Source organism: Pinus tabuliformis, chromosome 2_2 (assembly GCF_031772625.1).
Source record: "Pinus tabuliformis cultivar Carrire ecotype Pingquan chromosome 2_2, CPIR1, whole genome shotgun sequence".
In the NCBI taxonomy this organism is placed as follows: Eukaryota; Viridiplantae; Streptophyta; class Pinopsida; order Pinales; family Pinaceae; genus Pinus; species Pinus tabuliformis.
The window spans coordinates 311,999,421-312,022,160 of record NC_142300.1 but is presented as its reverse complement, the minus strand read 5'-3'; the positions used below and the strand labels follow the sequence as shown (position 1 = coordinate 312,022,160).

At 40.3% G+C, this 22,740-nt stretch overlaps 2 protein-coding genes across 2 annotated transcripts in view; both read left to right on the top strand.

Annotated features, from left to right (window-relative positions):
* Window positions 1-22,740, top strand: part of LOC149192539 (protein CNGC15b-like) — a 277,440-nt gene that overhangs the window by 176,969 nt on the left and 77,731 nt on the right.
* Window positions 12,349-13,438, top strand: LOC149192540 (uncharacterized). Its single transcript, XM_089406403.1, has 2 exons — window positions 12,349-12,951; window positions 13,073-13,438. The coding sequence occupies exons 1-2, from the start codon at window positions 12,418-12,420 to the stop codon at window positions 13,274-13,276; spliced, it is 738 nt and encodes a 245-aa protein (XP_089262529.1). The 5' UTR covers window positions 12,349-12,417; the 3' UTR covers window positions 13,277-13,438.

Here is a 22,740-nt window from a genome sequence, read left to right as displayed (position 1 = left end):
ATGTCACAAGAGAGGATGGGCCAAACAACAAGGGAAAAGGAGGAGGCAATGTGCAATGGAAATGCAACTTTTGTAACATTTCTTTCAAAAGCACATATTACCGTGTGAAATCACATTTGTTGGCTATACCTAGTTGTGGGATTGGATCTTGTAAAACTATTACTTCACAAAAGAGAAAAGAATTGGAAAAGGAGGCCAATGTTGGTATGGAACATGTGGCACTGGCTTCAAAATCAAAAGCACCCAAGGGCAAGAATGAAGACCCCCTTCCATTTTTGAGGAAAGCCACCACCAAATTTCCATTTGAGAGTTCTACTTCTACTGGGGGACAAGCATTAAAAAGAAGATCACTTGGTCCAATGGACAAGATTTTCCAAAAAGAGAGACGGGAAGAGCTTGATCTCACCATTGCCTTCTTCTTCTATCAAAACTTCATATCATTTAATGTTGCACGTTCACCTTTATTTGTTGAGATGTGCCGAGCTCTAACTCAAGGGGCTCCAGCAGGGTATGTGCCTCCTGGGTCAGAGAAGCTGAGAACCACATTGTTGACGAAGGCAAAAAAAGAGGTGAAAAAAATGCTTGAGCCTATTATGGCATCATGGCCAACATCTGGGGTTAGCATTGTTTTTGATGGATGGACAGATCCAGCACGACACCCAATCATCAACTTCATGGTGTCTTCCTTGAATGGTCCAGTTTTCCTGAAAGCAGTGGATACACTTGGCGAATACAAGGATGCACAATTTATGGGTGAGTTATTTATTAGAGTTGTTGAAGAGGTAGGTGTTGAATCTTGTGTGCAAATCATTACAGATAATGCACCTGTTTGCAAGGCGGCTGGCATGATTGTGGGAGCTAAATATCCACAAGTGTTTTGGACACCTTGCATTGTCCATTCATTGAACTTAGCACTGAAATCCATTGCTTCTGATGTGCTTTGGATTGGAAGCATTATTGAGGATGCAATACATATCCGTAACTTTGTGCAAAATCATACAAATGCCCTCACTATCTACAAGGAGTACAGCAATCTATCATTGTTGAAGATTGCTGATACACGGTTTGCATCTTCATTCATGATGTTGAAGAGGTTGAGGGAGGTCAAGACTGCTCTTGGGTCCATGGTTATTTCTGAGTTTTGGTCTTTTTGGAGAAAGACAGATCAGGCAACCTCTAAAAGAGTGAAGGACACAGTACTAGATGATGCTTGGTGGGAGAGGGTAGATCTAATTATTCGGATCATGGACCCTATCATCTCTTTGCTTCGAGTTGCAGATACAAACAAACCCATCCTAGGAGAGGTTTATGAGGGATGGGATTCCATGATTGAGTCTGTGAGGAGCATTATTCTACAGAGTGAGTGCCCCCAGTATGAGACATCACCAGAGGCCTTCTGCGATACCATACATGATATTCTTGTCCGCAGATGGGACAAGAATTGTACACCTTTACATTGTTTGGCTCACTCATTGAACCCCAAATACTACAGCCATGAGTGGCTGAATGGTGGACCTTCCCGCAGATTCCCTCCTCACATGGATGGTGAAATCTCACAGGGGAGGAAAGAGGCATTGAGGCGGATTTATCAGGATAGTGCATTGCTTGCTGAGGTGGAGGATGCCTTTGCAGAGTTTTCCACTGGCACTGGTCGATTTGGAGGTTATGATGTGATTAGAGACAGGGGGCTTAAGAAGCCCTATTCTTGGTGGGCAAATCATGGGGCAACAAGCCCTCCTCTTCAGCAGTTAGCCATGAGGCTCCTCTCTCAGGTGACTTCATCCTCTTGTTGCGAGAGGAATTGGAGCACATATGGGAATTTGCATACTGTGAAGAAGAGCAGGCTTGAGCAGTCCAGGGCAGAGACAATGGTGTATGTGCACACCAACCTTCGTCTTATTTACAGGCAGAGGGAAGAGTGGTTGAGGGGAAAGACAAAGATGTGGGATGTCTTTCTTGATGATATGGGTCTGGACACCACTGTTGAGTTGGCATTGGCCAACATGGATCTCAGTGATCCAGTGCTTGAGCCTGTTAGATTTGATGACTTAGAGGGGTCAACCTCCATACCAGCAGATGCAGAGGCGACTATGGATACAGGGGAGGAGGAGGATGCAGAGGAGAGCAGTGGGGACCATGATGATGGGGACAGTGATGCTGATTCTGATGCTGATTGATGCCTTGAGGCTTGTATACCTATATTTGTTTTATATTTTCTATTTCTATTTGCCATTGGCATTGCACCAACACTACCTATGTAACAGATTTTGATTTGATGACTTAATGAGAAAACTACAGTTGTCAGTGTGTTTATCATTTATGTTTATGTGACCAGTACCACTGACATTTATTTGAATTTTGTATGTACTATGCATGCTAATAGTAATAGCTATAGATGAAGAATCAAATTCAAGATCTATGTTTGAAATCAATAATTTTGTATCATTAATTAAAATTTGTGTAAAAAATATGCTAATATCTAATTTTATATATATATATATATATATATATATATATATATATATATATTTAAATATATATTATATATATATATATATATTTTTAATAAAATAATATATAACGTGTCCTGTTCCGGGGGTCAACGTGTCCCAAATCCGACACCACGAATCCCGAATCCTACGTGTCCCGAATCCCCGTGTCAGGTGACTTAGATTATAATGTAACATTTATGCTTTATGATTGCACACACACACACACACACACACACACACACATATATATATCTTTAAATATTTTCAATATATATATATATATTCGCGTTTCCCCGTTTCCAAAATTTGGGGAGGTCGCGTTTTGTATCGCTTCCCGTTTCGGAAACTTGCACCTGTTTCCCCGTTTCGTGCAACTTAGATTGAATCGTTTGAAGAGGTGGTTCTTTTAACGACAAAATAGATACTCTTCTAGCGACTCCTAAATTGCTTGAGTACGAATTCATTGAAGACAACATAGCTCCAAGAACAAGAGTTGCTACCAAGAGAGGTGATCATAATCCATTCCCTATTATAAAAGTCATATTTCCCGAGATGGATAATACCAATAATCAAAATGCTAATGCTAATGTTAATGTCAATTCCAATAACAATAGGAATGCAAATCAAAATAATCCCCCTAGGGCTAAGAAATGGCATTTGGCATCATTCAAACCATTAAACTTTGATGCCTTTATTGGAGCTCCTTACCAGTGTCCTAATAAACACCATGAATGGCTTCCTAAGTTTGATGGTAGTAGTACTATTAGTGCTAAGAAACAAGTAGACAATTTCATTTGGGCAATTTGTCCTAAGAATATTGATGAAGATGAAGAAGATGTTGTTATGATGTTGTTTGCTTTGACATTTGAGGGTAATGTTAGGGATTGGTATGCCCACCTACCTTGGGGAAGCATCACTAATTTTGACCAATTTGAAGATGTGTTCAAGAAGAGAAGGGCTAACCATCTTGATGGAGGTATGGCTCTTGGAAAATTTATTCAAATTGATATGAAAGATAAATACAATATCAAAGAATACATCCAAAGATTTTAACAAGAACTATGTTGAAATCCCTGATAGGCTCAAACCATCTGATGACAGTAGTTTTGGAAAGATTCATTCAAGGTGTCCATGGGCATTTTACATATGTTCTAAGAGATGAGCCTGCAACTTTGGAAGAAGCAAATAACATTGTCATCAAGGTTGAACACAACATCAATTCAGTTCATATTGACTTATTTGATCATCCGAGGATGAAGCTTCAAGCTACAAATGATGGATTTGATTCTGGTATGAAAGAGGTGGTCACGGCCTTGGCAAAGAAAGTTAATGAGATGTCTGCTAGTCAAAAGTCTACCATGACTAAGTTGGTCGACCATAAGAAGGAAAGGAGCGATAGTTACCTTCAAAAGAACCAATTCAATAAAGATAAATTTGTTCCCAAGAAAGTTGACGAAGGAAAGCGTGTTGTTCAACAAAATGTCCCAAACACCCTTGCCCTTACTAACATGTTAATTTGGCAGCTTAGTTACAAATTCCCTCCTTTGGACAACCTTCCTCGTCAAGAAAGACCCCTCCTAGCCCTTGGAAGAATTTAATTTGGTGAAGGAAAAATGTATTTTTAATATGAAAACCCACATGCCCACAAAATTCAGGTCAGTTTTAAAGAGAAATTGGGCACCCCTTGGAAGCATATAAATACAAGACAAGTCAACCTCATTTGGACACAATCATCATCAAACATCTTCTTCTCTCTCTTCTTTGGATTGGTTCGTACAGGTCTGAAATTGATTTGTGGTTTATACAGGTCTGAAATCGCAGGGTTCGAGCTCACAGGTGCAAGAAGAAGAAATTCATTTGGAACCACAAGGTTGGAACGAGGAAATATTGGCCACAGTCACTCGCTTGATAGGGCTTTCCTTATGGCTGAAGGGCTACAGTCGCACTGATGATTACTGGGTCTCTATGATTGTGACCTGAGATATTGTTGACCATTGACCGTAGGATTGGATCAATTTTGGAGACTTTGATTGTGATCATATTTGTCTATTGGGCTCATCTCTTGGATATTGTTTGGTTGGTTTTGTTGGATAGTCAAAGGATCTACTTTGACTCTTGATGGTGAATTGAATCATTGTACTCTCTTTGCTGAACACTTTATGACAATCTAATAAGAAGAAGAATTTGAAAGGGTTTTCCCCCTTGTGGCGTTTTTCCCTGGGCTATGACCAATTCTGGTCTCTTGTTATTGCTCTTGATTTTCTTCTTATGTACATTGCATTTACTATTCTATCTACAATTGTTATTGATCATTAGAAGTTTAAATTGTTTTTGAAATATTGCTAATTGAAGAAAAGATTGGGCTTAAGTGATTGTAACAGTATAGAACAGTGGAAAATTAACATGGTATCAGAGCCAAGGTGAAGACAAGCCCAAGGAGATAAGAAACAAGAGCAATCATTCTTGAAAGAATCTGAAGGGTCCTATTTGACTTGGACAAGATGTCTACCTCTTTCTTCAAGGATAATGAGAAGCTAGGTGACTCATCTAACTTTCCTGATTGGAAAACTAGGTTGGAAGTTATACCGGATGATAACAATGTTTTAGAATGTGTGCAAGGAAAGGTACTTGAGCCTCCGGCGAATGCTTCCGCTACTATCAAATCCAAGTATAAGAAAGGTGGGCTCAAAGCCAAGAAAATTCTCATTGATGATTTGCAAGATCATTTACTTTTTTGTGTTGGTATCTTAAAGAAGTCTAAGGATATTTATGGCAAGTTGGTCGGGATGTATGAGGTTAATAACTTGAATCACATCTTTTCCTTGTAAAATCAACTCAAAGAGATGAATATGAATAAGGGTGAATCTGTTCAATCCTATATCATGAGAGTATCCCGCCTAAGGGATCAATTTCAATCTGTTGGTGAACAAATATTTGACAGGGAGTTGTTGGTGACGACTCTTCAAGGTCTTCCTCCTATTTGGGAAACCTTCATTACTACTCTAAGCAACAATAATGTTCTTCCGACATTTGATGAGCTCATTGGTAAATGCACTCAAGAGGAGGTCAGGATGATTGCCAAAGGAAGAATTCAAAAGAATGAAGAAGGAGAGCCCTCTACATTTGTTGCTCAAGACAAGAAGAGGAAAGGAAGAGGAAGACCATCTGGTTCAAGAAGGCCTCCCCCTGAATCAAAGGACTCCAAGAGAAGAGGAAGTAGAATTGAATGCTTTAATTTCCATAAGCATGGTCACTATGCTTTAGATTTCCCGAAAAAGAGAAATGATTTGAGGTACAATTACAACAACAACAGGTTCAACAATAGAAGAAGAGGCGATGATCAAAGAACAAGAGATGATAGAAGAAGAAGAGATACTCTGAATGATCACTAACAAGGCCATCATCTTCAAAAGAGGTCAAGGAACTCCAGGTATGAAAGTAATGCAGTTGCTAGTCAATATTCTTATTTCTTCTCTTTCAAGTTCTTCTCCTTCAGATTCATATGACAATTGGTTAGTAGATAGTGGGGCTTTTGGACATTTCTCTAGGTACAAGGAAGTCCTCTCTAACCTGGTTGAGAAGGAGACAAGTTTAAAAATCATCCTTGGAGACAATACCACTCATCCTGTGAAGGGTTATGGTTCTGTCAAATTTCATTTGGACTCTGATCAATTTGTTCTTCTTCATGGTGTTATGTGTGTTCCGAGACTAAAGGAGAACTTGGTAGCCATATCTTCCTTGAAAAACAAAGGCATGAGAGTAGATTTCATCAAAGGAAAGGTCCTCACATGGCCTATGGAATCCCGCATGAGGGATGCTTTTACCTTGGGATCTAGAATTAAAGGACCCTATAGAGTCAATGGAAGGCCTCTACTGGCAATGGTCCATGACACCAATCATCAAAGTCAACTATGGCACCGAAGGTTGGCACATCTATATTATGAAACCCTAGCGAAATTGAAAAAGTTAAGTCTCTGGGATGCCTGATATTCAAGCTTCATGATGGAGTATGTTCAGGGTGTGCCAGTGGAAAGAAGACAAGGGGACCATTCCCCTCTAACAAGAACAAAACTGATGATATTCTTCAACTCATACATTTTGAACTATGCGGACCCATACCAATGCACTCTACTGATGGACATCTCTACTACATAATCTTTATTGATGACTTCTCCAGGAAGACATGGATATACTATTTGAAGCATAAGGATGAGGCTTTTGATATGTTCAAGGACTTCAAGGCACTAATAGAGAATCAAACAGGGAAGAAGATCAAGGTCTTTAGGTCTGACAATGGTGGAGAGTATACATCAAATGAGTTCATTGACTTTTGCAAGCAGGTTGGAATCAAGAAGGAAACTATTGTACCTTACAACCCTGAGCAGAATGGAGTGGCTGAAAGAAAGAACAAGTCCATCGTGGAAGCTGCCCGAGCTATGCTGCATGATCAAAAGTTGTCGAAGTTCCTCTGGGGAGAAGCTACAAATACAACGATCTATGTACAAAACAGGGTTCCTCATCAAGCTTTGGATAACAAGACTCCCGAAGAAGTATTCACAGGTTTAAAGCCCAACATTCGACATCTCAGGATATTTGGTTGCCCTGTATATTTCCATGTGTCGAAGGGCAAGAGGAACAAGTTGGAAGCCACCGGAAAGAAGGTACATTTGTTGTATATTGTGAAAACTCTAAAGCACTTAGAATATATATATATATATATATAGTCAAAGGAAGATCAAGTTTAGTAGAGATGTAACTTTCAATGAAGATGTTTCCCTTGGAAAAGTAAGAGACCTTCCTCCGCCTCCTGCTAAGAATAAAGATGATGATATGGACCTACTAGAAGGTCCTTCTGTGTCGGAATCTGAGAAGGATATTGTTGATGATCCCATGGAGCCTATGGACCCCTTGAATCCTCCTCCAAGTGATCCCCCTACTAGGAAGAGACCATTGTGGCTTCACGATAGATTATAGGATATTGAGAGACATATTTCTACCAAAAGGTCCTTTAGAGAAATAAAAAAGACATGTTGGTACCAAGGATATGTTGTAGTTATGAGTTCCATCATACAAGTTGAGCCTTCCACCTTTGACGAAGTTGTGAAAGAACAAGCTTGGAAGGATGCCATGGCTGAAGAATATGAATCAATTATGAAAAATGGTATATGGGATGTTGTTTCGAGACCTAAAGGGAAGTTTGTCGTAACTTCCCAGTGGTTATACAAGATCAAGCATGGAGTTGATGGAAGCATCTAGAAGTATAAAGCAAGGTTTGTGGCTCAAGGTTTATCCCAGAAAGAGGGAGAAGACTATGACGATATATTTACTCTTGTTGCCCGTTACACTACCATTAGATCGATTGTTTCCCTTGCTACTAGTCAAGGATGGACCCTTCACCAGATGGATGTAAAGACGACATTTCTTCATGGCATACTACAAGAAGAAGTATATGTTGAGCAGCCTCAAGGATTTGAAGTAAAGGACAGGAAGACTCACGTTTGCAGGTTGAAGAAGGCATTATATGGTTTGAAGCAAGCCCCCAAAGCCTGGTATGCCCGCATTGATAGTTACCTGGTGAAGCTTGGATTCACAAGAAGTAGTGTTGATCCGAACCTCTACTTCAAAGTGGTCCAAGGTATGCCTTTGATTTTGGTTTTATATGTTGATGATCTATTCTTGACAGGTAGTGAGCCCTTGATGCTCAAGTGTAAGAGGGAGTTGGCCTCTGAGTTCAAAATGAAGGATCTTGTTATGATGCATTATTTTTTGGGACTAAAGGAGTGGCAAAGACCCGGAGAGATTTTCTTTTCTCAAGGAAAATATGTCATAAAGCTCTTGGAGAGATTTGGAATGGTAGAATGCAAGTCCATGGCCACACCAGAGAAAATCATTATGCAATGCATCCTACCCTAACATGCATATGTTACAAAGCTAACACTAAGTGTAATCATAAAGCTAGTGTTGTTGGATGGTGTTGTCATTGATGTCAACCCATGGAGTTGATTGGGTTTGACTTTGACCAAAAACACCAGTCATTGATGTCAAATGGTTATGAACGCTCCTTAGTAATTGTCGAATTACATCAAGATGGAAACTATACTATTGGATGGTTAAAAACTCAGGTCCTAGGGTTTGGGTTCCCTAGACTAAGGATGTACCCCGACTTTGTCGAGGGTTTTTGGTAGGTCAAATCATTGAGTTTGGGTTGGAGATCCATGTCATTGGATTCTCCTCAAAAATATGTTACCAATGGTATGTGGTATGCCACGTAAGTCCTCCTGGTTTGAGAGAAAATTGAATTTGAAGTCAAAGACCCCACTTTCTAGGCTAAAACCCCAAGGGGTGGTGACTTGGCCTATTTTCATTGGTTGTGGGCATTCGAATTAGGCATGAAGGATCTTTGTCATCTGTTGTGGAAAACATACCTGAAGTGAAGCGATCACACAACCATAGGACATATATATGAACTATTGCTTCACTACAATGGGTAAGAGGGCTTTTCTTAGAAATAAAGGTAATTAATCGAAGCATTTTATTAAGTTAGAGAACATTAATAAAACAAAAGAAGAGTGTTTTAAGGCCCTATTCTCCTCCAATGTTCACTTAATAAAGCCTTCTCTAAAACACTATTAAAATAGACCTAATGCCTTCAAAAACATACCTAACATCCAAATGGTTTGCTTAGGAATAAAGGTAATTATTTAAGTGATAAGATAATAATAATTATTAAAAATATATATATATAAGTGTTTGACTCTCTAACTTATTCTGATGTCTAACTTAGAAGCCCTTACATTGATCTATAAAAGAAGACCTAATCTAACCTCAAGCCATAACATTCTTAACACATTTATCTTATTATTTCACACCTCTGAAATTGTTCAACCTATCTGAGGCAAGAACAACAAAAATTCAGGAGTTAAGGCTTGACTGTCATATGGTTCTGCGGTCTTTTGGAAGAGTGAAGGCCTAAAAGTCTTGAGAGGCAGCTTATCTTGTGTCCTTAATGCTCAGACCTGTGGTGGAGGAATTCATTTGGACAGGGCACTCACTATATTTCAGGTTAGTCCTTTGCAAATTGCACGTACAAGGATTAAGTCTCGGACTTGAGGCCATTCAAAATTTCGGTCCTGTATAAACAGTCACAAACAAGGTTTTTGCGTGGTATTTTTTTTTGTTTTGTGAGATACATTTCAGCAAATTATTTGAGTGCAGACCTTCAGCCCTCTTTAGGGCACAAATCACTGTACATTTCAAGGACATTCTTTTTATTGTTTTTCTTTTGGTTTTCATTGGGATTCCTTGGGATAATTTTGTTGGTTCAAATAAAATAAGACTAGTTCTTTTGTGATCATTTGTTGTCTTGTTTTAGAGAGCGTATTCTAGACTAGTTTGAGGCTTGTTAGGGCTTGTCTTAGGGCATTTTTTTGGGTCTGGTTAGGGCTCATTCTAGGGCACTGTTTAAGACTTTAGGTTCAGACCTTGTACAATGATATATAAGATCACTGTGGAGAAGTTAGAAATGTTTGAGACAGTGTTGCACGAAGCGCCCCCCCCCCCCCCGCTCCGAAGCTCCGAAGCGCGCCCCGTACGGAAGCGCCGTACGAAGCGCCTTCCGAAGCGCGCTTCGGAAATTCGGAAGCGCGATTCGTAAATTTTTTTGCGCTTCCTGGAATTTCCGAAGCGCCGGCTCCGAAGCGCGCTTCGTACGGCGCTTCGGGCCGCCGAAGCGTGGTGCTTCGGAGCAGGAAGTGTGCGCTTCACGCACGCTTCCATACGCTTCGGCGGAAAGGGGCGCGCCCAAAGGAGAAAAACAAATTTTTTTTTAATTTTTTTTTAAGTTATGTTCACTCAACCTTAAGGGGGTGGGTTAGGGTGAGGTTAGGGTGAGATTAAGGTGAGGAATGAAAAGAATAAAGCCCCCATTCATTCCTCATTTTCTCACTTTGAGTTTATGAGAGTTGGAGAAGAGAAGAGAGGAGAGGAGAAGAGAAGAGAGGAAAGGAGAGGAGAAGAGAGGAGAGCTTGGAGGAGTGAAGAAGGAGGAGCTAGGAGAAGGAGGAGGAGCTTGGAGCAAGAGCTTGGAGGACTTCATCTACAAGAGCTAAAGAGGTAAGTTCAAACCCCAAACTCCCTTGTTTTTTTTGAAAAAAAAATTGTATTTTTCTCCTCCCTCTCCTACTCTTTCCCATTGTTTCTACTTGCTCCTTTATTTACAGGTTGCCGTTGTCCACCACCTATATCCATATTCCAAGATGGTGTTCTTTTGGCTTCTATGTATCACTCCACTCTTGGTTTTAATGATGGCAAGGGTGAGGAATAGAAGGGAAGAAACAAAAGAGGACATTGGTGATGGTCCTAATAGTAGTGACCCAATGTATGATGAGGAGGAAGGGTTTGAAGAGGAAGGGGATGAACTTGAAGGGGACACTGAAACACAAGATGGGAAAGCTACATCAACACCCTTGTGGAACTATGTGACCAAACTTGATGGGGGAAAGGGTGGTGGATCTTACAAATTTGTGTGCCCTCATGGTTGTCATGGAGGAAAACCATATTGTGGTTCATATACCCGTCTGAGGAGGCATCTTTGTGGGGTGCTGGACAGTGATGAAAAAAAGGGTTCTGTGGGGGTACAAATTTGCCCAAACATTTCAACTGAAGAAAGAAGAAAATACATCCAAATAGAGATGGTTGCACAACAAAAAAACAAGAAACAAAAAACTCATTTTGAATCAAGTGCAACCTCTAAATTTGGTAGTTGCTCATCTCCTCATGGTACTTCTGCAAGCTCTGGAGGTAGAAGAACAATAGGGGATTTCCTTAATGTTGCTGGGAGGGATGATGTGGATGGAAAGATAGTCCGTTTTCTTTGTGCTTGCGGTGTACCATTCAATGTGCTTCGCTCTCCCTATTGGCATGAAATGGTAAAGGCCATCAATGAAGCCCCAAAAGGATACAAGGCCCCCAACTATGAGAAAGCTAGAACAGTGTTATTAGAAAGAGAAAAAGCTAAGGTTCAAAGAGCTTTGACACGTTTTACAAATGAGTGGGTAGATTCTGGGGTATCCATTGTATCAGATGGGTGGACAAATATTAGAAACCAACATTTGATAAATGTTCTTGGTGTTTCTTCTAGTGGTGCAGTATTTATTGCATGTCATGACTCCTCCTCCATCACTGCATCTGCACAAAACATTGCAGATCTCCTATTGAAATCAATCAAAGATGTTGGTCTGAATAATGTGGTTCAAGTGATCACAGATAATGCAGCAAATTGTAAGGCAGCATGAAAAATTATTGAGCGTACTCATCCACACATCTTTTGGTCTGGGTGCCTGGTTCACACATTGAACCTTTTGATGCATGATATTGTGAAACACAAAGAATGTGGGTGGATTGCTGAGGTTTACAGGAAAGGGAAGCAGCTCATTAAATTCATCACAGGGCATACAAGGGTAAACTACTTCTATGGCACTTACTCCAAGTTGCAATTGCTTAAAATTGCAAAGACAAGATTTGCTAGTTATTACCTCACCTTTAGGCGGCTAGTGAAGGTGAGACAAGCTTTAACTAATCTGGTGTGTGCTGAAACATGGGATGAAATTAACACTGACACAGATGGTGCTAATGCAGTCAAGGACACTGTTCTTGACAGTTACTTTTGGTCACAGGTTAAATATGTTTTGCAATTCACCAAACCAATTTATTACATGATCAAGTTTGCAGATTCAGATCGACCAGTAATTGGGGAGGTGTATGAGCAAATGAATAGCATGTTGGGGCAGATTAAAGACATTGTTGAGCCTAGAGATACCACCTTGTACAATTATATTCGTGTAGAGGTGCAAAACCGATGGGAAATGCTAAATATTCCATTGCATGCATTAGCATATGTTTTGACACCTAAATACTATCATCCATCATGGCTTTCAACACCAGCACCTGGGGGGGAAGCAAGAGAAAACCACACCAAGATCAAGAGGTTCACCAAAAATATATGGCTGCATTGAGTAAATTAATCCCTGATGAGGAGGACGCTGCATTGGTACGGAGACAGGTGAGCAACTATACGCTCAACACTGGTCCATTTGGGAGCATGCATGCAATTAAAGATCGAGAGACTTTTTCTGCTCTTGAGTGGTGGAACATGCATGGAGGGGGTACTCCACTTCTACAGAGTTTGGCATTGCGGGTGCTATCACAGGTGGTAAACACTTCTTCTGCAGAGAGGTGTTGGAGCTCTTATTCTTTCATCCACAGTGTTAAAAGGAACAGGTTGAGTTTAGACCGGGCAGAGAGCTTGGTTTATGTTCATTACAACTTGCGATTGTTGTCCCATTACTGTGAAGATGCAAAGTCTAATAAAGACTTGTTGATTTGGGACAAGAATCCAGAGGAGCCCAATTTGGAGGATGGAGTGTTGCGACTAGAGCAATTAGAGGATGCTCTTATCCAGGTATGTCCATTGTGGTATGAATTTTCCAATTTTCCCTTATAAAGCATTTCTCTAATTCATGTTTTTAATTTTTTTGTTAACTAGTGTTTTTTTTTTGCATGAATTTTTTGAGCGATTCTAGGATGATGATGACCGTGTTGATATGCCACCACCCCCACCCCCATCTGGTCCCTTGGTTCCTAGGTTCCATGGTTCAACACCAACAGCAGGGGGTTCTTCTTCATCAGTTTCAGTGCCACGACTTCCACAGGCACCATCTTCTTCATTGCCAGCACGTGGAGGCCCGCCACCACGTTCTATTCGTGGTGGAAGGAGGAGAGATTAGTAGATATATTCACAATCTACTACTTTTTGTCATAGATTACTCATTAGACTTGTAGACTTGTGAATTTGAATTTTGAACCTTTTTGGCTTGGCGGTGACCAAGTGACATATTTTGTAAACATTATTATTTGAATTTTGGACATGACAAATGTTGACAGTTGCTCACTTGCTAGATAAATCATAATATGCTCTATGTTTTATGTTTTATAATATGCTTAAATGTTTTATGTTTTATAATATGCTTAAAAATTTGATGTATGTTTGTAATAGCTAGAATATAGATGATTGTTGTACATACTAGTAACTAGTAACTACAATAGAATCATGGATGCCATATCTATCTTGATTTATGCAAAAATATGCATGTTTTCATGTCTTCTACAATTAATTTGGTATTTGGGATGTTTGTTTTGAGTATAAATGCAAAAAAATATAAAAAAATATATATATATATAGCAGACGCTTCCGCGGACGCTTCGCTTCCTAGATTTTTGGAAAATGACGCTTCCGCTTCCAAAAAACGCTTCCGCTTCGCTCCCGCTTCGTGCAACATTGGTTTGAGATAAGGGATAATTGAAACCTAAATTGATTATAATTTTGCCTTGAACAGTGAGTCTTAATCACTTCATATATCAGCACAATATCCACCGGCAATTGTCAATATATGACATTGAATTTCACTATAAGACAGTGGCAGTAATCTCATCATGTATTTGTGAGTAACTTTAAACATCATGCACTAAGCCAATGATTCATTCGGCATCTTATTGAAAAACCTCTCAATGCAATTTTGAACCAAAACACAAGTGACATACTTTATGAGATCTTACAAACCAATAAATGATATAACAGTCTTAACATAACAAAGACACAGAGATAACTGTGGTATATATATATACATATATATATGGGCTTGTAAGTGACATTTAGTAACACAAATAACATAGCACTTATTTTATGTGGCCTTGCAGTAATAGACTTAACCATGACTTGACATCTGAGATTACATTGACAGTGATCTGTGCATCAAATTTGTGGACAGCAGTGCACATACACAGTGAACCTATCTACCCTACAGTGATATGACCTCGATATTTGACTATACTTAACTGAGATATCATATTTGATGAAGAATGATACATTGACATATTGACTGTGACACTTGTTCATCAATAATATTTATTCTATCTTGACTTCAGTGAACTGAACTTTGAAGTTAGTAAACAGTGGTCCACTTACCTTGTTAAGATATTAAACTTGTTGTTCGAAAAACCTAAGTAATCTAACTATTGTGACCTTGGTTCCCTTAATAACCTGTAGTTTGACATAATCCTCATAATTGACACTTGACATACATTAAGTATTGTTGAAGTTATCAGTTAATTGGACAAGGAAATTGTTCAAGCAGTGCAAGGGTTTAGTTTGATCCTAGGGTCTAGAGTTTTATCCTAAGGTGATATGTCCTAGCGTTTCATTGAAGAAAAGGGTTGCATGTGATTAGAGCAACACTTTGGTAAATTTGGACATAAAACAAATTGGAAACATCTAGAATTCAGTATAAGAAGCATATTATTTTGACATTGACTTGTAAACTTGGTAATTGACAAGACACTTGATAATGGTAAATAACGTGTCTGTAACAGCGTATTGACATGGTACAAGGGAAGAACTGTTTAGACATATGCCGATAGTTCTTTGTGGACAAAGTTTGAAAGCATTGCGAGCAGGTCATAGGGATGACCCGAGGCACCTTTGTTTGAGCCATCATCACACTTTAGTGGCCGGTACAGGAAGTTTCATATAGTGATGTGGGTTGCCTGCATATGAGCTTTGATACTTATTCATTCATAAGCAGTGCAGTGCAGTGATGTGCAGTTGGTACATAGTTTTCGAGCTCATGAATGCTCATCTATTCATGTGTAGCTGAGCAGTGTAGCTGAGCAGTGACAGTGATGTGTAGTTGAGCAATGGCAGTGATCAGTGATGATAGGTTGTATAGCGGTCAGCTTGTGCAGTGGTTAGTTGACTTGGCAACATTAGCAGTGAAGCATCAAGCTGAGCAGTGACAGTGATGTGTAGTTGAGTAGTGGCAGTGATCAGTGATGACAGGTTGTATAGTGGTCAGCTTGTGCAGTGGTTAGTTGACTTGGTAGCATTAGCAGTGAGGCCTTGATGTGTAGCATTGTGTAGTGGTCAGCTTGAGCAGGATTTTACAGTGGTCAGTGGCTACCAAGATTTGATAGGATACACATCATCTTCATTACAACATTCTTATATTGATTCAAAGCACAGGGGGATCCAGTGTCAAAATTGTGAAAAGTAGTCTTCTGACTCTTCAGGGTGGCAAGGTGGTGCAAGGCAGGTGATTGGACTCACCTTTAGGTTGTGGCCTGAGAACACTTCAGGGTGGCAGGGTGGTGCTAGGGAAGTTGTGGCTTGCACAGGGCGTTGTGGTTGATAAACTAACAAGGCAGCGAAGCATCCTTTCCGACAGCAGCTGGTAAACAGTGTTGGGGCACTCATCAGGTTGTGGCCTGATCTATAGGGCGTTGGGGCGTCCTTCTGGTTGCAACAGGATATTAGGGTTTAGTAGCGTCCTATAGGTTGTGGCCTGTGAATCAGGGGGTTGACACCTCCCTCAGTTGTAGTTGAAATCTTGATGTAATCAATTTTCTTTTAACAGGGAGAAGACAATTACTAAAGAAGCGTTCGGTGGTTTTTGACCCAGAGGGGGTTTTCCACCTAAAAATCTTTGTGTCCTTTGTTTTATCTTTTTGCATTGTTGTATGGTGTTGTCTATTGTTGATTATTGTTTATGATCATCTGAAGAAGAACAATAATAATAACTGAAGATTAACTAATGCTCTGAAAAAAGATTAAAAAGTGCTAATTGCTAAGAAATACTGATTCACCCCCCTCTCAGTATTTCCAACAAGTGCAACCAATATATCATAAAATCAATATAAATACATCGGGCTATATGATTACTCATGTAGCAAATCCCAAAGTGAATGCAAACACAATCACCTAGAGGATGAAGTGGGTGGAAGGTGGGAAAATATGATCCCCATACGAGGTAAGAGGAAGTCCTGGGAGAAGGAAAATAAGTCAATCTAGAAGTGTGGGGCTCTCCCTCTAAGTACACAATGGTGGAATGAATGATCACTCTCAAGAACTCCCTATCACAATCATTTTTCATAATATTATGCTTTGTGGATGCCATAAGGTCATGATGGGAGGGGAAAGGAGGATGAGGGAAGGAAAGAGTGCGATAAGTGGGTTGCTCAATGTGATGGTCACATTGGAGAGGGGTGGTTATGGAGTGATCATAATCCTAAGGGTGTGTCCGAGGTGGTAAAATATATTCAATGAGGGGCTCTTTCTTGACACTATACTTAGAAGGGGGAAGGGATCATGGTCACTTGATATCATATGACAAGGGGTTAGGGAATCACTTATGGATGACTCAAAATGATGAACAAGAAGGGAAGGAGATGGTGAAGACGACCTATTGTATTCAATGGGATCTTTTTCCTGAAAATCCAACTCTAGAGGCTCAAGTGATTTGAATATACTCCCGGAATCATAATGAAGGCAGGTAGAGCAAGAGCATTATCAATTCTATCATCATTAGTATCAAAGATAGGGTCTTCCCAAAAAGGAGAATCAATTACTTCCAACTGCCCGTTTTCATGAAAGGGAAAACAATGATCATTCTTCTCAAGGGTATTGATGGATTCGTCATCATAAATAATGCCTAAGAGAAAGGGGACACCACTCTCAACCTCACCTTCCTTGTCGGTGTCATAAAAGGGAGCACAATCAAATTGAGGACCAACAATTTCCCATTTCTCCTTTTCAATGTGGAAGTAATCTCCAATGTCATCTTGCAAGGGGCTAATGGGATCACCTTCCTTAAGGTTCTCAAAAGGAGAGTCGTCGAGAGTAATATACTTGAGAAAGGTGAGGTTAGTCTCAAATTCACTTTCCATAGACTCATCCTTCCCAACACGTGTTCTCAAAATCATTATTTCCATGATGTGCACCCAACGAGGACTCATCTCCCTGCTCATCAATTAGATCCTTAAGGTTATCTCCATCCTCTTCATCTTGACTGATGAGGCCTTCCCTTAGGAAGGTTGCCTCTAGGCTCTCACAAGCAGCTTCATTAGATTGGAATTTCAGTCCCTTATACTTCAAGAATTTGTTGATCAACTCAATAAAGATGAAATGCTTCCAGGCTCACATGAGTCAAGCCAACCTCGGTGCTTGTATTCAATAGAAGCAATAAACAACTCAATGAGGTTGTCTAGATGAACCACATTAACCACAAAAGCATGCTTGATAAGTTCTGTCATGTGGTCAATTGTTGTGGATGGATCACCCTCAAATTGTGGCATATTTCGCATGAACTTCCAATCTAGGCCATTTGGATATCCTCGAACCCATATGATATCCAAGGCAGGAAACCACTCATGAAGCCTTTTAAAATCCATTGATCTTTACATATTGATATCATGGGAGTCGCGAGGGTGAACCAAAATTGCCTTAACAATGCTTGATTCACCCTACAAGCATTGACTTTGAGCTTAAATGAAGAACTAGGGCTTCGTTCTTCCAATGGAGTCGCCAAAAAGATATGTCAATAATGTCATATGACAAACAAGACACACGTCTCGTGTCCCCGCCAACAGCACCAAAAATGTTACTGCTCAAACTAGTAGAGGTCCTAGGAGGGGATCCTATAGAGCAACTAGTAGGTTAAGGGGCAACAATGGAGCGAACCAATGATGAATGGATCAATGATCAGATAAGGAGTGATTCCTAAAGCCTATTCAAAAGAGAGACTCAATTAAATAGCTTGCTTGAGAAGCAAGGTGGTGAGCTCTCTAAGAAGGGCTATGAGGATTCCTTGGCCTAGGGTTGGAGGATATGCCTTGACAAGGGGCTTCCTAGACTTAAGGATCCTTTTGGAGAAATGGATTTTGTGTAGTCCTTGTGGAATTTGAGTTATAAAATTGCGGGACCACAGAGAACCTAAGTGGACCCAAACTAGGTCAAGGGTATGGAGTTGATCGACCAAAGAGGGGCTTGACCTAATTAGGGAAGAGAATAGGATCAAAGAACTATTCTTCCTTTGAAATTTGAATGCAATGGTCCAAGTGAGGACACTAACCCAAAATAATGCTATGGAGAGAAATGATCCGCGAGCTAGGGCTTGCGATATCTTAAGATTCCACCGTCGGATTGTGCTCAAATTTGGAGGACGCCTTGAGAAGAGTCCAGTTAAGTTGTGGACCAATTTTCAGGGTGTTTGGATGGCTACAAAGTATTTCGTGTGATGCCCTAAGAGACCTTTTGGGGTTAGCCCTAGAATTGGGAAAAGTGAAGAAAAGAGAGGGAAATTTGACCACTGAAGGGATACGAGAATCAATGCCTTATTACTTGGGCTTAATGGAGTCAAGATACATGTAGATCGAGAATTTTCGTGTGCTAAGGAGCCCTAATTGATCTTTGCTAGCCTCTCCAAGGGAAGCAACTAGGTGAATAGGGATTTATACTTCAAATTTGCCAAAGAGATGAAGTTTCGAGGTTTTTCAACCTAAGAGGTGCCTATAAGAACATTCACCCACTCTCTTCAAGTATAATGCATGCATTAAATCACTTATTCAACCAAAATCGAGATTTCTAATGTAGTGCCAACCCTAAAGATAGTGGTCAGAAAAGGAGATCCCACGGGACTAGGATACAAGGCTAAACACCAAATCGGCCAAACAAGACAAGAGCACGGACCTAGCCCACTCTGTCTGCCGAATCCCCCCACCAATCCATGTCAAAGTGTCCATGAAAAGTAAATAGAATTATTCAACTAAACTAATGAAAAGTCATACCTTTGGGGTCGGGAGGCCCACCTTCAAACATACATTCATAACAGATGGGTGAGGGACCACATGGCTGGCTTAGGTGGCAGAGAAAATGGCACATCGAGCTATCCAGTGGCTGCAAGGGATTGCTGGCTACGGGTTGAGGAACATCTAGGAGAAAAAAAATCTCCTACGCATACTACCCACAGATAGTGGGTAACAGGGCCCTCAGGCCCCTCTTTGCCCTTGTCGTTTCCTCCTCATTGCTCACGGATTCCACCATATTTGCTTCCACTACCTCCTACTTTGGGGCCTCAGTATCAGGTGTGATCTCCAACTCCCTCTCCTGACTTCTGTATCTATGCCTCTTGTAGGCAATGTTTTGCTTATCTTCAATGGTCATAGAATTTTTCCCCCACAACTAAGCCAAGATTGGTGCTCTGAAACCACTGTAACATTCATACTAGGAATTTAACAGTGATAATCAAGCAAAAACACCATATGCAACACAAAAATTCAACATGCAATTAGATACCCAAAATTTTGCCAAACATTGCACCAAGCTAAGCCATTTTATTAATATATCAAGGAGAGTACAAAGATGTATGGAGTAGGTGCACTTGGGCTTGCAAAAGCAAGCTAGACAACTCCCATGTGAGAAAATGTGTTGCCCTGATGATTGGAAGTACTGCTCCTTAAATGTAGGTTTTAACCCCGTACAGAAATTACTTGCATACGAATTCTAAAACGCAGAAAATAAACAATGCAAGAGCTAACACATAAAATACATATACACAGAGATTTTCCCCTGGATCCCAAAACCGGGACTACTAGCTTTATTTTTCACTATGTTCCTTTCAATGTTATAATACATATTTATACATGCCGACGCATCCAATACCATGGACCGAAAACCATCGCATCCAATACCATGGACCGAAAAACCATCGCGTCCAAAAAAACATGTGCAAAAATCATGCACAAAACCATAGGTGGGTCCGCCCAACCTCACATAGGGTCCAAAACCAAAATTTTCCGAGGCGTTGCCCTGGACCCCATAAACTGGGGTTACGGGTACCCTTCAAACCCCCTGTTAACTACGTGGAAAGAATATAACACAACCCAACATTCTCCCACTTGTTGTTTTCTTTCCACAGGGGGCCACAGGAGAGCTTAGTCATTTTTCCAGCCCTGAAACGCCAATTGCTTCTCTACACCAGGAGAACTTCTCAGAGCTCCCAGATTTTGTCAATGCATCTGCAGTATTCTTCAAAGTGTCCACCTTTACTAGCAACACCTTTTTGTCTTCTATCATATCCCTCACAAAGTGATAATGAACATCAATGTGCTTTGTCTTTGAATGATAAGCAGAGTTCTTTGCCAAGAAAATTGCACTTTGGCTGTCACAGTCTATCCTTATAGCTCCCTATACTAACCCCATACTTGAACACAATCTCTGCAACCAAACTGCTTCCTTGCTTGCATGAGTGGTTGCCATGTATTCTGCCTCTGTAGTTGATAGTGCCACTACAAATTGTTTCTTACTCATCCAACTGACTGCACCTCCAAATAGGTTAAACACATACCCACTTGTAGATCTTCTCTGATCCAAATCTCCAGCCCAGTCTGCATCAACAAAGCCACGGATATCCAAAAATCTGTCCAATCCTAGTCTTCCTTGGTAGCACAAACCATAATTACTAGTGCCACGCAAATACCTAAAAACCTGCTTCACTGTTTGCCAATGCTCCTTCCCTGGTTTTGACATAAATTTGCTCAATACTCCCACTACATGTGCAATGTCTGGTGTAGTACAGACCATTGCATACATCAGGCTACTGACTACACTTGCATATGGAACACGGGACATGTCCTCTTCCTCTTCTTGTGTCTTGGGACATTGTTCAGCAGATAACCTCACACCTATAGGAATAGGAACCTTCACCGGTTTACTATCCTGCATATTAAACCTCTGCAGTATTGTCCCGACATACTTCCTCTGGTTTAACCAGAGCTTCCTCTTTGCCCGATCTCTTTTAATTTCCATGCCCAAAATATAGTTTGCAGCACCAAGATTTTTCATGTCGAATTTGGAGGAGAATTGGGTCTTCAAATCCTGGATAATTTCTTTGTCATTTCCAACCAGCAACATATCATCCACATACAAGACCAAATAAATAACACGGTCACCAATTAATTTAAAATACACACAGTGATCTGCTTTCCTTCTGGTGAAGCCAAGTCCCCGTATAAATGTATCAAATTTCTGATACCACATCCTTGGTGACTGTTTTAAACCCATAAAGAGACTTTTTTAACTTGCATACCAATTCTTTCTTACCCTTCACCGCAAAGCCTTCAGGTTGCTTCATGTAGATCTCCTCTTCTAGATCCCCGTGAAGAAATGTTGTCTTCACATCCATCTGTTCTACCTCAAAATCAAAAGCAGCAGCAACAGATAAAAGTAATATAATAGAAGTTACCTTGGCAACAGGAGAAAAAATATCACCAAAATCAATTCTTGGGAATAACCTTTTGCTACCAACCGAGCTTTGTATTCCTCCACTTTTCCTTCTGCATTTGTCTTCTTTTTGAACACCCATTTGCTACCAATGGGTTTCCTTCCAGCCGGCAACTCCACCAGATCCCAAGCCTCATTTTTGTGCAAAGATGCCATTTCATCAACCATGGCCTCTTTCTAGAGTTTTCCATCCTCTGAATCCACTGCTTCCTTCACAGTTTGGGATCATCATCAGTAACAGACAAAGCAAAATTTGAACAGAAAGCAGATGGACTATACCTTTCTGGCTGCCTTCTTTCTCGAACTGATCTTCTCACAACCGGAGTTTGTGGCTCTTCATTTTCTGATTCCTCCTCTGCTGTAGAGTCTAATTCTTCCTCCTTTAGCTCAAACTCTATCTTCTTAGGTTCCTTTGGTTGGACTTCATGTTTAATAACATCTTTCACCTCTCTGAACACCACATCTCGGCTATACATAACCTTCCTTGTTACTGGGTTCCAAAGCTTATAACCCTTTAAACCATCCTTATACCCAATAAAGATGCACTTTTCAGATTTACTATCCAACTTTGTTCTTTTCTCCTTTGGAACATGTACATATGCATCACATCCAAATACCCTCAGATGTGAAAGAGAGGGTTTCTTACCAATCCATACCTCTTGTGGAGTCTTATCCTCCAACGCTGATGAAGGTGACCTGTTGACCAGGTAACATGCAGTATGCACCGCCTCTGCCCAAAATTCCTGTCCTAACCTGGCACCACTGAGCATGCTTCTTACCCTTTCCATCAACGTCTTGTTCATTCTTTCTGCAACTCCATTTTGCTGAGGTGTATATGGAGTAGTCTTCTACTGTGCTATACCACACTTCTTGCAGAATTCTTCAAATTCCTTACTGCAAAACTCTCCACCATTATCTGTCCTCAGCACCTTTATCTTCTTCTCTATCTAGTTTTCCACTAGAGCCTTAAATTCTTTAAACCTATCTAAGACTTTAGATTTATTATTAAGGAAATATATCCATGTATTCCTTAAGAAGTCATCTATAAATGATACATAGTACACAGACTTACCCAGTGAT

Excerpts from the sequence above, each read along its gene's own strand:
- LOC149192540 (XM_089406403.1), top strand. The coding sequence starts at position 12,418 with ATGGCTTTCAACACCAGCACCTGGGGGGGAAGCAAGAGAAAACCACAC. Across the intron at positions 12,952-13,072 it reads TAGAGGATGCTCTTATCCAG|GATGATGATGACCGTGTTGA; the intron begins GTATGTCCATTG and ends GAGCGATTCTAG.